Source organism: Protopterus annectens, chromosome 6.part0, assembly GCF_019279795.1.
Source record: "Protopterus annectens isolate FY-2018-M chromosome 6.part0, PAN1.0, whole genome shotgun sequence".
In the NCBI taxonomy this organism is placed as follows: domain Eukaryota; kingdom Metazoa; phylum Chordata; order Ceratodontiformes; family Protopteridae; genus Protopterus; species Protopterus annectens.
Window position 1 is genome coordinate 977,817,635 of NC_056737.1, and position 25,744 is coordinate 977,843,378.

Sequence of the window (25,744 nt, forward strand, 5' to 3'; positions counted from 1 at the left end):
AGCCAGACTCTGGATGGGCACAACAATGCACACCTTACAGCATATTCTTCAGTACTTAAAGATGCTCCACAAATGCCTTTCCTTCTCATCAATTAAAATTCAGCCTCTGCCATTTCAGCACATTATAATACTGAGCCACCCCTCTTCTCTCACCCCCTGCTAAAGCATTTTCTCAGAGGGGCCAAAAATTTAAGACCACACAGGAGAGCCCCTACTCCAGCTTGGGGCGTCAACTTTGTATTGGAAAAGCTCACTGTACCTCCTTTTGAGCCAGCTGCAACTGCAGAATTGAAATTCCTTTCTTGGAAAATGGCCTTTCTTCTAGCTATCACTTCAGCAAGAAGAGAGTAAGAGAGTCCGAATTACAGGCCTTCATGGCAGTGGAGCCCTTCATCATCTTCCATGCAGACAGGGTGTCCCTCAGGACCAATCCTTCCTTTATGCCCAAGGTGGTGTCTAGTGTGGCCCTTAATCAGTCCATTCATTTGCCTACCTTTTTCCCAAATCCACAAAACAAAGGGAATGAATACTGCAGTCTTTGGACGTGCACAGACAACTTAGATTTTATTTGGACAGGACTAAGCCTCTCAGAAAATCTGAACAGCTGTTAGTTGGCTTTGCTACAGAGGCAGAGGGGAAGGCCATTTCAAAACAAACCATTTCTAAGTGGATACCCCATTGCATTCATTTCTGCTATAAGCACCATGGAAGACCTACCTAAAGATCACATTCCTCCAGGGCTGCATTTACCACTACAGCCTTTCTCAGAGGCGTCCCTACCAGGGACATCCTAAAAGCTGCTACCTGGAGCTCTGTACATACCTTCACCAAGCATTACCGCATACCTTTGTTTTCTAAATCCTGAGCGGGTTTTGCCACTGCAGTCTTGCAGGGCTTACTAGCCTGTCCTAATGCTATCTAAATTCCTCCTCCCTTCTTTAGCTTTGGGAATCTACCCAAATGTAATGACTGCAACAGTGAAACACAAAGAACATAGTACAGTTGTGTACACTTACTATAAATGTAGATGTTAGAGTGTTTTCACTGCAGCAGTCCTGGTTACCCTCCCTCCAGCCCCCTGACTTCTCTTGGCTTTACCTTTCTCTTGTTTAAGTGTATTTCTGCTTTCTGGTGTATTTGTTTTTTTATTGGAGATGTAACCATACATATATATATATGTATATTTATTTATATATATATATATATTTATATATATATATATATATATATATATTTATATATATATATATGTATATTTTTATATATATATATATGTATATTTTTATATATATATATATATATATTTATATATATATGTATATTTTTATATATATATGTATATTTTATATATATATATGTATATTTATATATATATATATATATATATATATATATATATATATATATATATATATGTATATTTATATATATATGTATATTTATATATATATATATATATATATATATATATATATATATATGTATATTTATATATATATATATATATATTTATATATATATATATATATGTATATGTATGTTTATGTATATATATATGTATATATATATAGATATATGTATATATATATAGATATATGTATATATATATATATATATATAGATATATATATATATAGATATATGTATATATATATAGATATATGTATATATATATATATATGTATATATGTATATATATATATATATATATATACATATATCTATATATATATATATATATATATATATATATGCATACATATATATATATATATATATATATATATATATATATATAGATATATATATATATATATATATGTATATTTATATATATGTATATATATGTATATTTTTATATATATATATATATATATATGTATATGTATTTATTATGGGAGCACCTGACATCTAGGGCAAGAATAACTGATGTAATGGCGTCGGCTGCATGCTTTATACCCCTGACGACCTGACGTCATGGAAGAAAGGACATCATCCGATGCAGGGATCCAAGACTTAGATATTCAGACCGGCTGAGGGCTACCTGCAGGCAGTTAAACCCAAATGTAATGACTGCAACAGTGAATACACTCGAGCATCTACATTTGTGGTAAGTGTACGCAACTGTACTTTTTGCTCCTTTTACATAGGCCAACTCTATTGATGCACCACGTATGTAGATTCAGATTGTTTGGAAGGTATTTCACTTTAGTTGTTAACATCTCATAAAAGTGGTCTTGAGCTTTTTTCGGGGGTAATTCTTGGGTATTCTGTGATTGTATGTGCTCTTCCTGTGATGTCTCTCCTCACGATCATCAGTTTTTCTACTATGATTTTCATCTACATAGTATTCTAAATAGGCTGTTTTCTTTTTTCCCCATCCCTTTCTTGATCCAAGGCTGTTTTTAATTTCACTAAAGTATGATTCTTTTCAAGTTGTTGCTGCTTTTAAGTGTTTTTTTTTTGTGTGTCAAAGCAAGGCGTGTGTTACCTCTCTGGTTGTCAACAGTATATTAGAAATCATCTATTTTGTCTTCAAATTTATTTTACAGTTTATTAATCTGGTAGGTGGATTGGTCAATCGACCCTTTTCAGCCACAACCTATGTAAAGAGTACTATAACATTTATTCAGTTTTAATATGAAAACATACCATTGTGCAAATTACGTCAAATTGTAAATTAAAATAAATTCAGTTCAATGTGTAATAATTTGTACAGAATATGCAGTTAATATTGTAACAGCAGCAGACAGACTAAGCCAGTGTAAAGGCAACATTTTCAAAATAGACTAAATATTGTAGCCACAGTATGTAATATCGCCATGACTGCGTTACCTGCCTTTGTCAGCTGCAAAATTATCCATTCTTATGAAAGATGGTGCATTTACATTCTTCCTGTAAGTGCTGCTTCAGTTTTTTTCTGAATAATTGAAGATTTTTACTTTTTTTTCAGTGGGGAAGCCAGTTCCACACAACTGGTCCTGTTGTAGAGAGTGTGTTTTCTCCCATAGCCAGTTTGAATATGGGTTTTTTCAGCATAAGCTTATTTACTTTTGGCCGTTGTTTATGGGAGTAGCTTCATTCTCCAATTTGTAGTAATCATTTAAGTGGAGAGCTCAAACCGAGAGTTAGAATTTAGTAAATCAGAGAATTAGGGAGGAAAGCAGCTCCGTTAGTAATAGGTAGCCAATGTGCCTTCTCCTATAATAGGTAGCCAGTGTGCCTTCTCCTATAATAGGTAGCCAGTGTGCCTTCTCCTATAATAGGTAGCCAGTGTGCCTTCTCCTATAAGGTGCAGTGCTGGCAAGTGGTAGCAGTGAAGGAATAGGTGTATTTTACTTTCTGCTACTTGAATTTCTTTTGTGTATTTTGTGCTGAGTGAAGGGCAGTAAGGGGAAGGGCGTATTGAATCTTAGGTGTTAAGACACATCCTTCAGAGTTTTTCCAGTACTTCTGTACTGCTTCAGTTTTCCTGGTGTCTTAGTGAAATTTGCTCCTCTTGAAGTAATATTTTTTGTGATCATTTTTTTTTGTCATTTAGGAGCACTAAGATTATTCTGCCAACATCATGCTGGGCAGACATGTCCCCTTTATCCATGTGTTTGATGTTTTGCTGTGGGTTTGGACAATGGTGCATTCTTGCAGACTCTGTGTGGAGGAGTGCTGCGTATCTGATGCTTCAGCGGTACGTTCTGTATTACTGTTAAATTAAATTACCTGTGTTTCACTCTGTCTTGCATGATCATCTGTTTCATATTCTCTGTCTGTTGTCAGCCTGTTGGGGTCTTTCCTAGACACTGCTCTCAAGACAAATCTGCTTTGCTTTCTTATTCAGCCACATAACTGGGCGTTGAATGATACCTAGCCGTGCACTTTTAGTTCTACCTTCTACAACACTTTTGTTTGGCTCTGTCTTTGAATCTGTTACTCGACAGGTTGCAGGCAGCTGCTGGTCTTATTTGTCTTGAACGTCTTGTCCATGTCTTCATTGCCCCGTTTCCCATTCTCCCTTAGTTTTCACTGTGAAGCTATGGGGCAGTGCGCACTCACTTATTAGTGAATGAATGTTTTTACAACCTGAAAAGTCTTATGTTTACGGTGCTGTATGTATATTGGCAGAACTGTCTGATGTTCAGCGTGTTTCACTGTTGCAGTCATTACACTTGGGTTATCCTGCTGGCAGGCTACCCACAGTCTGCCTGAATTCCAAAGTCCTGGTCCGGCGTCTGTTGCTGCCACCTCCTCCCTGACATCAGTGCGCCAGGGATATATAAGATGCAGCCGACGCCATTTTCTTCAGTCTTTCTTGCAGCGCGGTGCCCAAAGCCAAAGCAGTTCGCAACTGCCCTGTCGGCCGACAGATTTTCGAATTTGAATTTCAGATTCAAAGTCTTCAATAAAGCTTAAGTACCCCATTGGGGAAACTTTTTCTTGCTCCAGACCGATGTCAGTAAAAGTATTTTTTGTGGGAAGCAAATACCTCATAAGGATTTTCATTCTTACTGTATTCCTTACCTAGGCCATTACCATGACGTAGCTAGTTGTCGGTTTTGTGCTAGATTCAACCAATGCACTATTAAGCATCGGTTCGAATTTGCTTTACATTTCTTTGGATGAAGGTTTAACTATACAATGCCGTTGGAACAGCCAACGACCGGAATCCATAAAAAACGAAAGGATAAAGAAAAAGACAGGCATCCGAGGTCCAAAACTGATGACGAAGCCTCTTCTAGGCCAGTCGCTAGTTCTCAGTGAGACGCTTTCACAGCCCCTGACACCCGCTACCTCAGAGCCACAGGCCGCCCCCGACTCCCACGTGGAGACAGCTAGGCCTCTGGAAACTCAATGTATTGGGCCTACGGAAACAATTCCTTCAGATGGATCCAGAGCCGCTGAGCAGGCATCCGCTTCTGAGGGTGTTTTCAGACCTACACAACTTACTATCAAGACCACTCCAGCAGCCAAGGCAAAGTCTAAAACACTGTTAAAGGCAAACAAGTACAGCATTCTCCTGGACAGTCATCCATGCCAAAGAAACAGATGCTCAAAATGGCCAAAGACCTAATTACTTTGATCAGGGGATCCCATCCCCCTTTTGATAAAAGGCCTAGGCAAGACACTGATTATGATTCCTCTGATCAGGGTTCTATTTCTTCTGATTCGTCTTCAGAACAGGGATATTCTCTTCCTCCCTATGAGGAATCTGATGCTGAAGAATATATCCCTTGAGCCTCTCTTCCTGAGGACTACTCTTTTGGGGAAACCCTGCACACTATGAGGGAACATTTCCATTGGGAGAGCCGGGATTATTCAGAATCCAAGAAAAGGCTCAGAGACTTTCTTTTATTACCTCAACACAGGCCTCTTGCTATCCCCCCTGTACTAGATATTGTTGATTGTTTTTTTTCTGAACCCAGTTGGACTCCTGATTCTTTACCACCTGCACCAGTTAAGCCAGACAGGTACTATAGGGTTCCAGATTCTCATAAATTTCTTTTTAAAAACCCTGCTGCTGATCCAGAAACTATTTCTCGGGGTCCCAAAGGGGTTAAGGCTTCCACTGCAAAAAATCCTGTTCCCTCTGATAGGGATTCTAGAGCACTGGACAAATGGGGGAAGAAAGTTTACACCTCTGCTACTTTAGCTGTAAGGGCTTTAAATTGCCAGTTTCACATGCTTAAATATCAGCAGTACTTAATGTCTTTGCTAAAACAGAAAATGTCCTGAGAAATTTCCTGAGAATGAGGAAATGCAGGATTTATTGCATGCAGCTGATGGGAAAGCATACTTTGCAATGTGGTTTTGATTCATTAGAGGCTTCTTGCAGAGCTGCAGTTACAGGTTTTGTCATTTGAAGGCATGCTTGGTTAAAAGAACAGAGTTTACCTGATCATGTTAAAGTAAAATTATTGGATGCACCTTTACAGCATGATACTTTGTTTGGTATTAAGGCTGAAGAAGTGTTAAAGAAAATGGAGGATAAAGCAAAATCTATGCAGACAGTAAAGGATTTCTTACAGGTTCAGCTACCTAGATTTGGCAGAAACTGGCCAACTAAAAATTGGTCCTTTCCAGTGTCAGACAGGCCACAAAGAGGCAGATACAGACGCCCAAGAGGCAGATCTCAGCCCCAAGGCTTATACAGGCCTAAACAATGGGGTGCTTCAGCCCCCAAAGGCAGAGAAGACAAATCGCAACCTTACAGGAAACAGTCCCAATGACTTTCCTTTACAAATACCAAGCACTTACCTCTTGACAGCACCCTTGGGGAAGAGGTAAGACTAGCACTTTTCTCACAAAACTGGCACATGATCACCCAGGACAAATGGGTTCTGAATATTGTTTCTCAGGGTTACAGGTTCCACTTTCACACCCTACCATGTTTAAAAGGTATGCCAGACCTGCCACACAATCAGTGGGCAGAGGCACAAAAACAAATTTCTGCCCTCATGGACATGAGGGCTATTCAAAAAGTACCACAGCAAGAACAAGGGCAATGATTTTACTCTACTTTTCTTAGTACCCAGAAAGGACAAAGCCTGGAGACCTATACTGGACCTGTCAATCCTAAATACTTTCCTGGACGTTCCAAAATTCAAAATGTTGACACTGCAGAAACTTCTACCCATGCTGGGCAAGAAGGCTTGGCTAGTTACTTTGGACCTCAAAGAGGCATACCTGCATGTCCCAATCAGACAATCTTGCAGAAGATTCCTCAAAGCATTATCAATTCTCTGCTCTGCCCTTTGGCTCATCTTTTGCACCCAGGGTCTTCACAAAATGCCTGGCACCAGTAATTGCATGTTGCAGACAAAAAGGAATTCAAATTTATCCATACTTGGACGACTGCCTTATTCAAGCAGGGAGCAAGGACACTCTACTAAAGCATCTGGTGTTTGTAAAAAGATTACTAATTTGCCTGTGGTACACAGTAAATGAAAAGAAATCAAAACTAGCCCCCTCTCAAGAGATAATATTCCTGGATGCAAGCTTAAATACAACTGCCCAGAAGGCTTATCTCATGCCAGACAAGCAAAGGCAACTGACTCATTACTTTCAAAAGATGGCAACAAAGACCCAGTTACTGCAAGAAAATTTCTGCAGGCTTTGGGCTTCATGGCATCCTGCCTCCTACTAATTCCATATGCAAGACTGCATATGAGGAAACTACAATGGTATCTAAAAAGTGTTTGGACTCAACATTGCCACAGCCTGGAAACATTAATAACTAAATCCCCTGCCTGCTACAGGAGTTTTGATGGTAGGCACTAGCCTGTCACCGCAGCAAGGGACGGCCTTTCACTTTACACCCAGCCAGGCAGACTCTAACAGATGCATCGGATTATGCCTCGGGGGTACACATGGCAGGAAAATGTATTCAGGGCACATGGCCCAAGGAACAAATGCATCTTCATATCAATCAAAAAGAGATGCTAGCTGTACAGAATGCCCTGACAGCCTTTAGGGATCTACTACAGCCAGGACAACTATTGCTAAAGACGGACAATACCACAGTTATGTGGTACTTAAGCAAGGGGGCACGCATTCCTACCCCCTCTGCAGGCAAACCATGACTTTGTAGAACACAGCATTGACTTATCAACTACATCTGCAAGCACAATTCCTGCCAGGAAAGAAAAATACTCTGTCAGACGATCTAAGCAGAAACCTTATGGACCCTCACGAGTGGAAACTAGACCCACAGGTCTTCAGCATGATAACAAGCAAATGGGGACGCCCGGACATATTGTTTTGCCTCCCCTCACAACTACCAACTGCAGAGATTCTGCACAAGGACTTTTCACTCACAAGCATGGAAAGTGGATGCCCTATCATTCAGCTGGAAAACCTTAACAGTTTATGCTTTTCCACCACTACCATTACTCCCCAAGGTACTCCTAAAAGCCAGACTAGAGAAGCCAAAAATGATTTTGATTGCCCCAGACTGGCCACGCCAGCACTGGTACCCAATCCTAAAGAGCTTGTCTCAAGGCCCACCCTGGACTTTACCTCATATTCCTCATCTTCTGATTCAACAAAACAATCAGATCCTACACAGCCAACTCAGAACCTTAAATCTGGCTGCATGGCAAATAATATAGCCACTCCAACAACACCTCTTTCTAAAGCTGTTATGGATGTCATTCTGGAAGCCAGGAGGCCCAGCACCAGGAAATCTTATGCAGGGAAATGGAAGAGATTCTGTGCTTGGAACCAGACACAAGGACTTGACCCACTTGTTCCAAATATTCCTCAGATTTTACAATACCTAACTGAGATGCCGGCCAAGGGCCTATCCTTCTCATCAATCAAAATCCATGCTTCTGCTATTTCAGCTATTACAATACGGAACCTTTTATTTTCTCTCCTCCACTGCTAGGACAGTACCTCAGAGGAGCAAAAAACACAAGACCCCCAAGGAGAGCACCGATACCTACATTGGACTTCAACTTTGATTTTGGGAAAGCTCACACTGCCTCCTTTTGAGCCAGCCAGTATGGCTGATATACAATTCTTATCATGGAAAACTGCTCTGCTGCTAGCAGTAACTTCAGCAAGAAGAGTCTCTGAGTTACAGGCATTAATGGCAGTGGAACCATTTATCATTTTTCATCCCAACAGGGTTTCTCTAAGGACAAACCCAACATTTATGCCAAAGGTAGTATCCAGTGTGGCTCTCAACCAAACCGTTCATTTACCAACATTTTATCCAAACCTCCACAATAAAGGGGAGAGACTTCTGCACTCTGTGGACATACACAGGCAGCTGCGCTTCTATTTGGACAAAACAAAAGCTTTCAGGAAAACTGAGCAACTGTTTGTAGCTTATGCTGCAGGATCACAAGGGAAGGCTATTTCAAAACAGTTTAAAAATGGATAGGACACTGCATTTGTTTCTGCTATGCACATTATGGCAAAACAGTGCCTAAGAATATTAGGCCACATTCTACCAGGGCAGCAGCCACTTCACCAGCCTTTCTCAGAGGAGTGCCAACCAAGGAAATTTTGGAGGCTGCAACTTGTAGTTCAGTGCACACTTTCACCAAGCATCATCACTTACCTCTTTACTCTAAATCCAGAGCAGGCTTTGCCACTACAGTTGTGCAGGGCCTCATAGCCTCTCCAAATCCTATTTAGACCCAGCTGCCCTACCTCAGCTTTGGGATTCAACCCAAGTGTAATGACTGTAACAGTGAAACATGATGAACATAGTACAGTTGTGTATCTACCATAAATGTAGATGTTCCGAGTGTATTCACTGTTGCAGTCCAGGTTACCCTCCCTCCAACCCCCTTTTTTTCTTTGCTGGGACTTATCTGTACTTCTCTGTCCTGTACAGCCTTTGGGGTATATTTGCTTGTAGATGAAGGTATTGTGTTATTTTACTGTATGTTTTTATAAGCAATATGTATTGCCTACCTTCTTGGGGGCACCTGACATCTGGGGCAAGAAAAACTGAAGAAAATGGCGTCGGCTGCATCTTATATACCCCTGGCACACTGACTTCAGGAAAGAGGCGACAGCAACCGATGCCGGACCAGGACTTTGGAATTCGGGCCGACTGTGGGTAGCCTGCCAGAAGGATAACCCAAGTGTAATGACTGCAGCAGTGAATACACTCTAACGTCTACATTTATGGTAGATACACAACTGTACTTTCTGCAGCTTGCCTGGAATTGTATTCAGTGTATTTTGCACATGTTTCACAACTGTTGTATTCTGTAAAAATGATGTACTGTCTGCTTTATATGGGTGACATCACCACCACCTTCTGGTTATGTTTATTTTCTTCTCTTATGTTTTTAGTAAGTCTCTTTTACCTTCCGGATGTATGGGTAAAACTAACATCTGTTTATGCTGCAGCTTTGTCCGGAAGGTCTCTGTGTGTATTACTGCATGTATTAAATCATTTTGTTTGTATTTGTGCAAGTGTGTTTGTGGAGTGGGGAGGTAATTATTTACCCTTGTACTGTATCTCCAGTTGTTTTGTGGATTGTCCTGTTCACTTGCATCAAGATTGCAGTTCATTTTAATGTGCTGCTCCTAATTTGCGGAAGCTACACTCTGATTTTGAGAGGGAGATGTTGTGCAAACAGTTGTGTAAACCTAATGCTAAGATCACTACAGCTAGGAAGGATGAGAACTTGAGTTTTGCTCATTTTTTGCTGGAAGTGCATTGTAAGTGTTTTGGCAACTTCAAGCTTTAATACTTTGTTTTGTTTGCAAAATGTTTTTGTATTTCACCTGGGCTGTGCCTGGAATTGGTTAATATTGATCAGTGCACTACCCCTGTAAATATCCAAATCCCCAGAATAAAGGGGAGAGACTTCTGCACGTATTCTCTATGTATTTTAAACTTTAGTATATGTATTTTTATGCATTTTTCTTTTCAGGTAGAACTCCTTGAAGCAGCACTTGATCACAATACTATCGTCTGCTTAAACACAGGCTCAGGGAAGACTTTTATTGCTGTACTGCTCATTAAAGAGCTATCCTGTCAGATCAGAGATGTCAACCAGCATGGCAAGAGGACAGTGTTCTTGGTTAGCTCTGGTAAGAATTGTTAGGGCTTTTTAAGAATGAGTCACTGCTTCATACTGTACACTTGTCAAACTTTGTAACATTAAACATGATTTTATTAGAGCATATTGTTCACTCAATGTTTCATATATGTTCAAGGATGAAACAGATGGATGTGTGTAAAAGTGCTAGCCTGAAGACTGACAATGGTAATATAAAGTAGGAATTAACAGGGTGCCTAGGTAAGTTTTAGCCAGTTATGGCAAAATATTGATTATAGTTTGAGTTCATTGTACTCAACATGGTTTAAATTGCTTCCACGTTCCTGCTGCAGGCGGTGATTTTTCTAAATGTTAGCCCATACTGATGACATTCACTGTTTCAGCAATTTTTAAGCACTAAAGTCTTCATTACCTTATAAGTCATTTTCCACTACTTGGGCTGCTGGTATAGCATTGGGCATTAGAGTTTCTGACTTGCTGAATGTCTTTTGCAATGCAATACATTTTTGCTCTTCGTCTCAGGTACATGGCAGACACAGTCAAGACTCATTGTACCAGGGGCTCTGCAGCTGCAGTGATGGTGTTAAACTCTGTTTTGGAAGCCTCTGTGTGGCCAAAAGTTCACTGTCTCCAAACACTACAGGCTGGACACTTACTCTAGGGCCAAGGACGATGGTGCTAATGCAGTACTGCAGGGCATTCTCAAAATGATCAGTCTTCTTAAGCCACCATCCAAGCGTTGTAAAACTCTGGGAATCATCCCATTAGTAAGGACCACTGCAGCAGTGACTCTGGGAATCATCCCAGTAATAAGGACCACTGAAGCAGTGACTCTGGGAATCATCCCAATAGTAAGGACCACTGCAGCAGTGACTCTGTGAATCATCCCAGTAGTAAGGATCACTGCAGCAGTGACTCTGGGAATCATCCCAGTAGTAAGGACCACTGCAGCAGTGACTCTGGGAATCATCCCAGTAGTAAGGACCACTGCAGCAGTGACTCTGGGAATCATCCCAATAGTAAGGACCACTGCAGCAGTGACTCTGGGAATCATCCCAATAGTAAGGACCACTGCAGCAGTGACTCTGGGAATCATCCCAGTAGTAAGGACCACTGCGGCAGTGACTCTGGGAATCATCCCAATAGTAAGGACCACTGCAGCAGTGACTCTGGGAATCATCCCACTAGTAAGGACCACTGCAGCAGTGACTCTGGGAATCATCCCACTAGTAAGGACCACTGCAGCAGTGACTCTGGGAATCATCCCAATAGTAAGGACCACTGCAGCATTGACTCTGGGAATCATCCCAATAGTAAGGACCGCTGCAGCAGTGACTCTGGGAATCATCCCAGTAGTAAGGATCACTGCAGCAGTGATCTAAATGAAGAACGTACTACAGTCGTGTAGGTGACCTATCGGAGATACTTTACAAATTTCCATAAGGCGAACTACCTACTCCTGTGTGAAACATTGGTAAGCTTCAGATCCCCACCAAACCCTAACTCTGCTAAATATGTGGAAGTTTATGCCACCCCACTATACCTGCATGTAAATGGATGCAGCTGTACCCCATAGGAACAAGTGCAGGGCACACCCCAGAAACAAAACCACATGGTGGAACCATAATGTTAGCAAGCTTTAGAGTAAAAGGAAGAGAATTTAGACGGAAGGTCAGAAGTGTAGTTAGCAGAATAATAGGACCCTCGTCATTGAAACAAACAATTCAAGTGCTTAGTAAAACCCATCAGAGCCAAGTTTAAGGATGAAATAGCTACCTAAGCCAAAGACTATCACAAGGCCTTTTATACTTCGTAATCTTAAAAGTACGTTATGAACAATGTTACCTACACTGAGGCCAAAGATGCAACAATCCTACTGGCTGATAAACTTAGGTTTGTTTCTCTCTTTCTCCCCTCGGTCTGTTCCTCAATGTATACCTGAAACTGGATCACCACCAGGTATTCCCAAGACCAAGTCCTAAAAGTACTATCAAAAACTAGAAATGAATCCTGACAATATTCCTGGATGTATATTAAATAGCTTGAAATGTGATTTAGGCACATCCCTAACAATACTATTCGATCTTAGCATCCATACAGGCTTTATACCTAACAGGTCCCCAGGGTTCTTTGCTGGGACCACTCCAGTTTGGCATCTACTCTGAAGTAAAAGACAGTACTAAAGGGCTCTGACTAAGTTTGCAGATGACTGCAGTGTAGAAGCAATTATTGAATACCCGAATGACTTGGCTGTCCTGCAGGAAGGTTTTTCCCAAATTGATGGCAAAGTCATGGACTGAAACAATGTCAAAAATAGTTTATTTTATCATTTGAGAAGTTATCAACCCTAGAGAATTACTGCATTGACAACACCCCTAAGAGTTAACCCAGTTGCTTGGGATTTGGGAAGCTAATGTGGACAATGACCTAACTTTTGACCAGCATGTGTCCATTGTCTTAAAGTCCTTCTATATTGCACAGCTTGTAAACAAAGGGATTGAGTCTAGATCTAGGGATATTATTGTTCCCTTTTACTCAGCCCTTGTTAGACCAGTCACACAGAGTACAATACTCGCTTTGGTATGTGTCCTTCTAGGCATGTGCAACAGCTGGAATGCCTACAAGAAATACTTAGATACAAGGCCTAAACAGTGTTTTTCATGGACCGACTCAAAGCTCTGTCACTGTGCTTGGTATCTTGGAGCCTGCTAAGAGGTGACCTTTGTCAAGCGTGAACGTCATCCTCTTACCCTGTACTGATGGATTTACTTCACACAAACTAGTATAATAACATCAGAACTACTCGGTGTAGGGATCTAAATCTCTCCTGCAACATCAACAGGATGGTCTGGAGGGACAGTTATAGCTCACAATGGATCTGAAACAGAATCCTCATCCACATAAAACTCATCCCTGTCCATATTCAAGTGCAACTTAGATCTATGGATGGGAAACAAAATTTACCCAGGATGCTCTCTGTATCACTATTTTTTTATGTATTTTGTTTAACATTTGTTTACTGGGAAAGTCCGACTTGGACCGAAGCCAGTTTTCAGTGGAGGCCTGAGGAGAAACGCTCCAGACACACGTCTTTATAATGTGGGAGGAAACTGGAGCACCCAGAGGAAACCCACATGAACACAGGGAGGACATGCAGACTCTGTACAAAAGGCACCCCAACCAAGAATCGAACTGGAGAACCTCTTGCTGTGAGGTGACAATGCTACCACTGTGCCGTCCAGTGGACAGAGGCAGCACCTAAATGCTTTACTCCATGTATGGGACATTTATCTTGTATGATCCCAGTTATTCAGTTTGTGTAGTATATAATGACTATGGGATGGGTAAGGCCAACACCAAATGGGTTAGGTTAATTTGAACATCCTAAGGGAAATTTGGCTGGTTGGAAATGGACCACACAGACAGTTAGCCTAATGCTTACCTATGAGAGTACAGCAGTACATGTTCAAATGATCACTTGCAGCACTGTGTCCCACCCACCATCTGTTCTGACTTCTTCTGTGCCTTTTGCTTTTTTTGAGCTGGGATAGGGGGACCCTTAACTTTCTCGTCTTGGACCCCACAGCATGTGATCATCAGAAGCACAGTCTGCCAGGTATTTGTACTTAAGACTCTTATGTAATCGTCATCTCCTCCCTGTCCAAATATGTAGTGAGGCAACATCTGAAGTTGTTGGCTCTGGGTGCTGTGGTAGAATCCTGCTGTCCTGAGGACCAGCCATCTGTCAAAAATTATTTATTTAATTTATTTATTGACATAGGTGACTGGGAAAGCCTGTCTGGGTCAGGAACCCATTTTCAGCAGAGACCTGGGGAGAAAAGCTTCAAAAAGAAATATAGACAATAAAAGGTAATACATTTATAACTAAGCATTACGTATATTTGTAGAACCTACACAGACATTAATAAATTTTACAATGTTACCTAAACATACGTTCATTTCTAGGCCTAATACAATTTCTAATGTGAGTAGAATACAATTTATGCTAGACTATAACAGATTCAATTTACAAATCAGTTTAGATTTATAGCATTGCTAGCAAAGCAGACTGGTTTTAAAATACAGTAAGGATTTGTAGTATAAAGGATAGATGTTTAGTAAGGGTAAGACATAAGGAAGAGAAAAGGATTGTGTAAGAGAATTCATAGGTGTGTACTAGGCTAATGTCCCTTGAGCCTTTACAAGCCTAGCCCATAGAAGTGCCCTGGCATTGTGCTACTCGATGCTGGTTCCCGATGCCTCTATCAAGTAAAGCCACTGGAGTAATCCCCAGGGTGAACTTTCTATAACTTATCCACTCATCAAGATCCCTCTTGAAGAGGGACAGCGAGGTGCTCTGCTTGACATGTATGGGAAGTCTGTTCCATAGCATGGACAGTCTCTAGGTGAGGAGCCTGTCCTTCCACCATGTTCCATTGATTGTGGTAATGAGGTTGAGGTTTCTGGAGTGAGTGGTGCGGAGGGACTGGGATTTCTTTAGATGTAACATTTCCAACAGAACGGGTCAGACATGGCTTTGTAAATCAAGCAGAGATCCCCTATAAGTAGGTGATGTGAGACAGAATACTTGGGAGTCTTTTGAGTCTGTCTGTGTAGGACATGTGTTTAATGCCTAAGATCCTCCTTGTGAGGTACTTCTGTGGCCTCTCCAGCTGTTGCAGGTGTCTAGTGTGGTGCATGCCAAATGGGGCAATGTACTTGATGATTGGTCTAATGAGGAAAGAGTAGATAGAGATGATGACCTCTTTCTTCCTGGATGCAAAACCCTTGTTAATGAGATGTGCCACATAGAAGGACTGTCAGACCACAGTGGTAATGTGGTGGTCGAAGGAGAGGTTGCTGTCAACCTGCATCCCCAGAACTGGTATAATGCCTTCAGTGTTCAGTGGGATCCCATCGATGTGGTAATTAGTGGGCACTGGGCTTTTACCAAGGGCGACGCATTTTTTGGCTTTAAGCTTAAGGCCAAGTTTTGACACCAGTCATTGGTTTAATTGAGGCCTTTCTGTAGAATGTCTGCATCACCTGGGGAGTTGTTAATGGCTCCCAACTTGCAGTCATCTGCAAACTTGGTCAGCCAGAGTCCCTTTGTGTTGGCTTGGACTTCTGAGAAGTAGATTCTGTTCAGGAGAGGACCCAGGACCGATCCCTGTGGGACTCAACTCATGACTGGTCGGCTGACTTAGAGTCTGCTACTTTCACACTGTGTGTTCTGTCTGTGAGCCAGTTTGCAACCCACCTAGTGATATAGGGGTTTATGCCTAGTTTGGTGAGTTCATCAGTAATTCCTGCATGAGGAATGTTATCAGAGGCCTTGGTCAGATCAAAGTAGGCTGTATGCACTGCCTTACCTTCATCCATAGCCCTGGTGACTGACTCAGAGAAGTCAAACAGGTTGAGCAGGCATGATCTCCCTTTCACAAAGCCAAATTGCGTGGGGTCTAGAGTTTGGAGATTCCCTATATGCTTGTTCATTAGGTCCATGATGATGTGGTCCATAGCTTTACATATCAGACTTGTCAGGCTAATGGAGAGATGATTCCCAGGGTCTGTAGTCACTCCCCCCGTTATGGAGAGGGATGACTGCAGCAGTGCAACATTCAGTGGGGACAAAGCCTGAGGTGAGGCTGTGACTGAACAGGGCACACAGATGTGGTGCTAGTTTGCTGTGTAGTTCATGTAGAACACAGCCAGGGATATTATCGGGTCCCATGGAAGCTGTCGTCTTGGACAATGCAGCTTTAACCTGTGCTGCAGTAATGCTGGGTGCCTGACATTCTTCCGGCATTGTGATTGGTCCTTTAGGGGGGAAGAGTGGTAAAGTTGGCACTGAATCGGTCAGCCAGTATGTTGGCGATATATGTTGGCTCAGTGTAGGAGGTACCATTGTGCAGTAACTCAGAGCAAATGGCTTTGGAGGATTTGATGAGGGATCTCAACTTTTTGTTGAGGCTAATAAGGAAGTTTTTCCAGTCTTGAGACTTCACCTTTTTCTGCAACAGTTTCTTCCTTCTGTTGTAGAGTTTATTAATGGCAGAGGGCCACCAAATTGGCTTCGTTTTTTGGAGGAGAGCGTCTTGGTTCTGTTGGGTATGGCTAGTTCCATGCATTTATGTACATGTTCGTATAGTTCATTGGTGTATGATTCGGCAGTCGTGCAGCTATTTTCCATTGGCATGTTTTTAGGAGTCCACAGTTTTGGAGAAGTTTTTCAAGGTGGTTACCTTTCTGGGGGATGTGGGTGAGATGTGGATTTCTATGGTGATTTGTTTATTGTCAGATCTGACCAGGGAAGGATTGACTATTGGCGTAGAGCAACAGTCTCCCATGTTAGTAATAACCAGGTCAAGGATGTTACTTCCTCTAGTGGGGGTCAGAATGAACTGGTCCAGGGGATTGGAACTGATGAATTCCAGGAAGCATTTGGCCAGTGTATTGGTGCTTGAGTAGTTTTCCCAGTTGATGGAGGAGTCAAGGATGTTACTTCCTCTAGTGAGGGTCAGAATGAACTGGTCGCGTTTGGCCAGTGTATTGGTGCTTGAGTAGTTTTCCCAGTTGATGGAGGAGTAGTTGAAGTCCCCTAGTATGAGAGTGTTGGGTTGGACCTTAATAGATTCCAGGGTGCTTAGCAAGTAAGGGAATTATTGAAAGAGATGAGAAATGATTGGGAGGTTAATGTGAGCAGCTAGTCTGTGGGTAAAGTTGACACTGAATCGGTCAGCCAGTATGTTGGCGATATATGTTGGCTCAGTGTAGGAGGTACCATTGTGCAGTAACTCAGAGCAAATCTTGGTATTGCCATGGAGGTTCTTGATATGACTATTTTAGTGTCTTCCGCAATCCAGCCTTCATAGCTGGCTTTGGAGGCTTTGATGAGGGATCTCAACTTTTTGTTGAGGCTAATGAGGAAGTTTTTCCAGTCTTGAGACTTCACCTTTTTCTGCAACAGTTTCTTCCTTCTGTTGTAGAGTTTATTAATGGCAGGGGGCCACCAAATTGGCTTCCTTTTTTGGAGTAGAGCGTCTTGGTTCTGTTGGGTATGGCTAGTTCCATGCATTTATGTACATGTTCGTACAGTGCATTGGTGTATGATTCGGCAGTCGTGCAGCTATTTTCCATTGGCATGGGTGTCGTGAAGTTAGCCACTTCTGTTTTTAGGAGTCCACAGCTTTGAAGAAGTTTTTCAAGGTGGTTATCTTTCTGGGGGATGTGGGTGAGATGTGGATTTCTATGGTGATTTGTTTATTGTCAGATCTGATCAGGGAAGGATTGACTATTGGCATAGAGCAACATTCTCCCATGTTAGTAATAACCAGGTCAAGGATGCTGCTTCCTCTAGTGGGGGTCAGAATGAGCTGGTCCAGGGCATTGGAACTGATGAATTCCAGGAAGCGTTTGGCCAGTGTATTGGTGCTTGAGTAGTTTTCCCAATTGATGGAGGAGTAGTTGAAGTCCCCTAGTATGAGAGTGTTGGGTTGGACCTTAATAGATTCCAGGGTGCTTAGCAAGTAAGGGAATTACTGAAAGAGTTGAGAAATGGTTGGGAGGTTAATGTGAGCAGCTAGTCTGTGATGTGTAGGAAAATGTTGTAGTGATAGATTAGATAGGGAGGTTAGTATCATAGATATTCTACAAGCTGTAGGAGAAATATTGGTCAGAGTTTTGTCAAGAAGAGGGAGATATAGTGAATAAGATGAGAAGATGTATTGGTATTAGTCAGGAAAGCTAGAAAGGAGGAATTAGAAAAAAAAAAACATATAAATTAATTGCCAGGTGATGGTATGGAAAGAAAGTTGGTGATGTGGGGGCGGCAGCAGGGAGTGAAGGAGGAAGTTGGGGGAGATGGATTACGTATTTAGTCTTTAATTAGGAGCATGGACAAATGTGAGTGTTGTGAGAGAGATTTTTTTAGGTTAAATTTGTAAGTCTTAAAGGAATCTGTGGCATTGACATTTGACATTATCCTTAATGTCATTTTTGCAATGTCCCACTGCCTGCATTGGGCTTTCATAATACAGTAGTGCTGCTGGTAAATTCAGGAGGGCAGTATGCTTATGTAGCTTGTGTATTACTAATGCTGGCATTCCTAGGAAGACAGGCCTCCTGAATGTGTTTTTTTCACTTAAGAAAGTGTCACATAATTTTAGTTGGAGAGCACTCAACCAGCTGCTTATGGAATTGTGGTGTACAGCACATCAGCTGATGCAGTAAGAACACGTATGTTGTTCTTAAACCTTTGTAATGGGGCTCAAGGCTTAGACTTCATATGCGCCAGTTACGAACTTAGTTTTGTTGCCTTTCTTCATGTCAATTGGAAATGGTTCCCTTCTTGACGAGGTTAGTTGCACATCAGCATGTGAGCACAGGGCTGTTTCCTGTGCCCTTTAAGTATAATTAGGAAACTGTCTTTCTGTGTCAGTCTTTTTTACAAATTTGTTGTGTACCAAGAGTATTGTTCTTCAAATAACTTAGTTTTTGATCTCCCTGTCATTCTGTCTAGAACAGTTGAAAGTGTCCAAAGTACATTTTCCCATTATAAAGTTTGCACCAGTGTTTGTTTTTGCTGTTATTGTACAACTCTTTTGTTTTGATTCAGTATGTGATCATGTTTGAAAATGCAAGTGTAGTAGAGAACTGAGGAATGCTGCAAACATGTACAGTATGTTGTGCAGGTGGCATTTTGTCACTGTTCATTATAGGTTTTAACATTAAATTCCACGGAAGTGATGTCATGAGTAGTTTCTTCAAGGACCCATACGAGTTCAAGTGCCATCTGTGCTTTTTACAGCAAGTTGCAATGTTGCAGTATTTCTGATCTGAATTGAATATCATCAGGTGGCTTCACAGAACCAGATGTGAACATCATTTGTGTATGCCTGAATATTGGTCCATAAAACACCATGGAGCAGTCAAGAAGGCACAGCAGAGACTCCATTTTCTGATGATCCTCAGGAAAAAAACAACCTGCAGGAGAAGTTCCTGGTTGTCTGTTTTACCGCTGTTTTATTGAAAGTGGGTCATTGTGCCTAGAAAATCATTGGCTACTCATTGCCCTCTTTGGAGGAACTCTTCAGCTCTAGCTGTCTCAGGGGGCTGCTGCCTTCTGGCACATTGTTCAGTCAATTCTGTCTCAGACAGACTTAAGAACTGTTTGTGTCTCGGAGCCATACGTGAACTGAACAGTACTAAATACTCCGAGTGCAGATAATAGCTCTTTGCACTTTAAGGTATATACTTGCATTCCGGTGCCCTTTATCCTAATCCTTTCATGTGTAATAACTTGGTTTATTGCTTTGCAGGATATCGTATTGTTTTTCACTGTATTGTGTTCTTTTATTTAGTCATTCTCATTATATGTGAGTGCACCTTAGGAGGATTGCTACAAATTTCATTGAACTTGTGCAGTGACAGTAAAGGAATCTTATCTTAATTTTATATGCTTAGTCTTGCTTAAATATTCTGAAAAGTGGTTTAATCTTTGTGTTTTGCTGTCTGTGATGGTATATATTGTTCACAATGATGGCGAGCCATTCAGTGTGCTAATTTTTTTTAAACGAATTAAGCTCTGGCTTATCCAATTAGATAGGTTGACCTTGAGTCCACCCCCACATGTCCTGGGTCTGCCTTCAGAGTCTGGGGTCAGAGGAGCTGGCCAAGGAGGGATGGGTGTGAGGTAACAACAGCAGCTCACCCATGTTGATCAGGGAGGAATTGTTGGGAGCGGGGGTCTCACTGTAACAGCGCCATTGCGGTGAGGCATGGAATTGCACTTCATCGGTGGGAATGCTTAGGTGTGAGCCTTACAAATGGTACACAGCACTCTAGTACCTGAACTAATGTGGAGGAAACCATGGGGAATGTGCTGCAGTTCCCAAAACAGAGGAATGTTCTGGAGCTTAAGAATAAGAGTAACTTTTTTTTCTGGATGATGCCCAAGGTACTAGCTGCTGTTTCACTCTCCCTGCATTTGGTTGTATCTTTGGGTATGTATTTGGAGGGGGGGTAGTGGCAACAAGTTACGCTAAAGTAGATTAGGACTGATGCTCACAAGGAGGTGGAAAATGGGCAAAAAACCTATTAATGAGTTTGTAATTTTATTATTTTCAGAGACTCATGTGACTCAGCAGGTGTCTGCTGTCAGGACCCACTCTGACCTTAAGGTGGGGGAGTATTCCAGCTTAAAAGAAACACAGCTTTGGACAAAAGAAAGATGGGGTCATGAATTTGATGAACATCAGGTAATCTTATTTTTAATCTGAGTTTTTGTTTCCAATGTGTTTTTATTTTTACCTATGATTCAGTATCCAACTGTTTTTCTGCACCATTTCCTTTTGGGTTTATGTTATATGCACCTCGTTCACTGTAGTGGTACAGGTTAGAGTCTGGATCAGTGTAAAATCCTGGTCGCATAATTGCTCAGAAGTTTAACCTGTTCTTCATTCTTACCTGCTTTAATCTAAATGGGCAGCATGGAGGGCTCTGGGTATTTTTTTTGCAAGACATTTTTTTTTTTTTTTTTTACATTTTACATTCCAGCTTGCATCCATTAAGCAGAGTGAGGCTTTACTATTTTTGGGTTGGATTATCCTGTATTTAGAAACCACGATTGACAAACTGCTTCTTTGAGGCACATTCTGTCAGGTGATAATGAAATCTTGATTTGTGGACATCCTGAGCATTGGCTTACTTGCAGTTTCTCGACAAGCGAGTAGTTTGTAATTGCAGAACAGTGCAGTGTTTCATTAGCAGATTGCATTTTGTACTATTTGTTGTAAGAATGCATTTGTTTTCATTATCTTAGTTCTGAAAATGCACACCAGTTTGCTGCGTCATTCTTTGCTGTTAAGTGTTATAGAAAATGCACGACTGATTCTGTGGCACTTCTCTTTGCTTTGCTTTGCTATGTTAAAACAGATAAGTAAATTGTAGTCTAAGTTTTGCTCACCCATTCCTGTTCATGCCAGCTACATTATGACCTTGCTTGCATGTTATATGTTCAGTGCTGTTGTCTTCTTTGAACCACGGACATTTGAAATTGTTGGCATCATTTGGGCTGGTTTATATATTTTTAGCTTAAATTTATTTTTTTTATTTCTTTCATTGTTTTTTGCAATGCTTTAAACATTCCCTGTGTGGATCTTTACTAAAAATTGACATTAAGGTTGCTAGGTAGTGTTCCACCCAGGATGAGTTTGTGGTTGGATCGTGGCTCAGAGAGGATGACCCCTCCATACCTGCTTGGTCTCTAAAGCCTTGAAGCAAACCTCCTGGATCAGACATGGCAAGAAAGCTCTAAAGATGGCTTTATTTTTAATATGTTCCATTATGTATCCTGGAAGCAGAGTGAGGTTTTAGTGGATCACCCCATCTTTAGAATTTCCAAGAAAAAGCAAGCCAAGCTAGACTTTTCACTCTGTAATACCTTAAACCTCCTGCAGTAGGCCCATTGGATGTATGCATATGACCCCTTAAGGACATCAAGTGTTTCAGCTGTATGGCGTCTCAATATTTATGGCTTTTTACTTTGTCTTTTTGCACACATTCAGGCCAGTAAAGCCAAACCAACTAGCTGTGGTCATGCATGTTTCAGCCTTATGATCTTGTCAGCACAGCATAAGTGGACAGTTTTGCTATACTCAAGAAACGCAGGGTTTTTATACCCAGCTGGTGTTCATAACCATTAAGGTGTCTGCAAAAATATCCCAACTAAGTCAGAGTGTAAAGGTCACACAAACAAACCAATTAAGGCAATAAAGTTTACTGTTTGGGCTCCTAGCATTAAGCAACATGACCTTGAGATCTGAAGTAGGATATTCATTTGTCTGCAACCTGTGGGTTATGGATCCGATATCGGATCCGAACCGGCATAGTTTTCCAGCTATGGATCCAAGCTCTCAGCTCCTCCCCTCACCCATAATGCCCTGCTCTACCCTCATGACCTCAGATCTTGTTTGCCGCGCTGGTAACTAGATGTGGATTTCATAGCTCTCAGCTAAGTAGACTTTTCTTGTTAAAAAATAGAGAATTTTTTTCCTTCTTTAACTTTTTTGTGTGAAAGTTGTAGGTTTCCTATTATTATTGACTGTTTTTAGATTAATTTAATTTTCAGTAGTAATTTTTATTCCCTCCCCTCGCTGGTACGTAGAGTGTGTGTGAGGCCTGTGTGCTTCTTTTATTGTTTAAGTTACTTTAGGTTAGTTTATAGACTATGGCTGAACAGCCTAAGTCCATATTTTCAAAATGCTCCGAGTGTGGCCATAAGCTCTCACCGGCTGATGGCCACACTCGGTGTGTTAAGTGTCTTGGGGTTGAACACCTCACATCTGGTTGTTCCATTTGTGCAGGGTTCAACCCCAGGGCACTGAGGGAGCGGAGGTCCAAGCTGGTCTTGGCGGGTCTTTACCGCGGACTCGGCTCCGACCTCCGCTCCTTCGGGACTCCTGGCTGCAGTTGTTCCCCTGTGGCACCCCTCCTGCTCCTGGGACTCAAACTCCCGCTTCAGGACAGGAGAGGGATGCTAAGAAGGACCGGAGGGAGAAGCACCACAAGCGGCGGGCGAGACCTCTGTTTCGGCCCCGCCAGCCAAGCGGCTTCTCCCCGGCTTCCTTGGTCGGTCTCCTCCTTCTCGGCTCCGGTCACCTGTGTGCTTCTCACGGGTCCTGAGGAGGAGGAGACCCGATCTCCGTCGAGGCTATCGAGGAGGCATTCCAGGCCTACCTCGGTAGCCTCGTCGAGATCTACCCATAGCCTTCGATGCTGATCTGGACCGGATGATGAGAAGGTTCATCCAGGCCCAGATGCAGATGGGAGTGCTCTTGCCTCCCCTGGGGAGCTCAACACCCTTTTAAGCCTATTGCTCCTTCTCCGACCCGCTACCGGGTTCGAGCAACTGGAGCCGAGCAGCTCGGCCGGGGAGGTCGGAGCCGATAGTACTTGGTACCGGATCCGACCATGCCCTCGAGTGCGTCGGATCCGATCTCGGAGCCTGGATCCGAGCCGGATCCGGGGATCAGTGCTCCTTCGGCGCCGTCTGTGTCGGAGCGCACTGTCCTTCGGATCCGAGTGCCGGCGCCGGCTCCGATCCACTCTTCGGATCCGAGGGGAGCCGATTGTCGGATCCTTTGGTCGAGGTCGGCTCCCTTCGGCTTTTGATGTAGTGGAGAGGGCTCTGTTGAGGGTCTCCGGACCCCGGCACTTGCTTCCGGCTCCGTCCGCTCCCTCTGCACTGGGCCAGGCTTCCACCATCCGGCCCTGGGACAGCCCGCTTCTGTGCCCCAAGTTGCTCCCATGGAGCAAATTGCTGCTGAGGACTCCTCTGACAGCCCCCAGAGGAGGCTCCTCGCAAGCATGCAAAAGGAGGCACATTGACTCCCCTGAGTCTCTCACTGAAGACACGGACTTGGAGGAAGGGAAGGCTCCCACGGTCACCCCGAGGATGTCTCCTTCGGAGACATCATGGAAATACTCCGTTAGGGGGTGGTCTGCCCCAAGTCTTCCTCGGACGAGTCCGTGTTCTTGGAGGCATTCAAACGGGCCCGTCTACCTCTTGGGTGTCCCCTGCCGACCCCTGGTGGACCTTATTACCACCAGGGCGTGGAAGGAACCGGACACCGTGGGGCCAATTCCCAAAAGGCCTGATAGAATCCTTAGCCCGTCCTCCGACAGGACCCATTGGAGTAAGGGGCCTCCTGTAGATGCCATGTTGATGGCGGCGGCCACAAAGAGGGAACTGGCTCAGGAGAGTCCCTCAGTCCACCCACCGAGCAAGGAGTCTCGGATGATGGACCGCTTGGGGAAGCGGATGTTCAGTTCGGCGACCTTCTCGGTAAGGGCGCTGAACTATTTGGCACATGTTATTGGGATGCAGCGAGACCTTATTAAAGAGTACGCTGCATCCCCCCCTGAGTCCATTTCGGAGGAGGACAGAGCTCTGCACTCCACCAAAATGGCCACTCTTAGGTCAGTCACAAATACTTCTATGCGGCTACTCTCCCATGCTACGGAGGGCGCCGCTAGAGCTGCGGGGACAGGACTGGTCACTAGACGTCAGGCCTGGCTCCGCCACTGCGATTTTTCTGAGCCCTTCAAGGCGTCGTTTGCGAACTTTGATGGTTCTGCTCTGTTTGGCAAGACCGTTCGCGAGACGTTGACCCAGAGCGAGAAGGACGGGAAGACGCTGTCTGCCGCCGGAATCCGCTTCTCTGCACCCCAGAGGCCCTATTCTAGGAACCAAAAGGGTCAGAAGAAGATGTGGTTCCGGAAGTCGCAGCAGTCCCAGCCTGCTCCGGACAACCAGTCCTTCCGTGGCAGAGGAGGACAGGGAGGACGCCGCGCTAGAGGCAGAGGGCTCCCAGAAACTTCGGGTCCAGGGAACCTTTCTCTGAACGGCCCGCGCAGCAACCCTGAGGGTTGCCCGACTGCTCTACTCTGGAGGCAGTCGGGGACGTTCGGGCACCTAGCGGCATGGGAGTCCATAACATCGGACCGCTGGGTTCTCCAAATCATATCCAGGGATATCGCATTCCTTTCCTTCACCTTCCAAAGATGAAGTCCCTCCCAGACGTACCACCCGGTCAAAGGGAGGCCGCTTTGGCAGAAATTGGCCATCTGCTAGAGAAAGAGCCATCCAGCCCGTTCCCCAGACCAGATCAGATCAGGGTTCTACTCCAGGTTCTTTTAGTGCCAAAAAGACGGGGAACTAAGACCAATCCTAGACCTCTCTCTCTTGAACCTGGCAGTCCCCAAAGAAAAATTCGAATGGTCACTCTACAATCTATTCTCCCCTTCTGGGAGAAGGCCACTGGATGTGCTCGATAGATCTCAAGGAGCGTACTACCACATCCTAATGGACAGGCGCTCAGGAGATTTCTCCGCTTCGGCTGGGAGCCAGTCACTACCAGTTCCGGGTCCTTCCCTTGGTCTCACCACAGCCCCCAGGGTGTTTACCAAAGTACTAGCAGTGGTAGCGGCCCACCTGAGGCTTCAGGGGTGCAGGTCTTTCCCTACCTGGACGACTGGCTCCTTACCGCCCCAACAAGGCATCTACTTCTCTGCGCGAGACTCCTTTCTCCATCTTGCTCCATTTCTGGGCATCACAATAAATACAAACAAGTCCAACCTGGCACCCACTCAGCTCTTAGATTTCATAGGGGCCAGACTAGACACAAGGAGTTTACGAGCCTTCCTCACTGCGGACAGAG

At 43.3% G+C, this 25,744-nt stretch overlaps 1 protein-coding gene across 1 annotated transcript in view; it reads left to right on the top strand.

The window, feature by feature from the left end:
- The window catches only part of DICER1 (dicer 1, ribonuclease III), a gene marked incomplete in the record, with an annotated part of 1,877,097 nt that overhangs the window by 129,908 nt on the left and 1,721,445 nt on the right, over positions 1–25,744 (top strand). Inside the window, 2 exon segments of the mRNA XM_044074618.1 lie at positions 10,395–10,554; positions 20,652–20,782. Coding sequence (XP_043930553.1) covers positions 10,395–10,554; positions 20,652–20,782 — 291 coding nt within the window.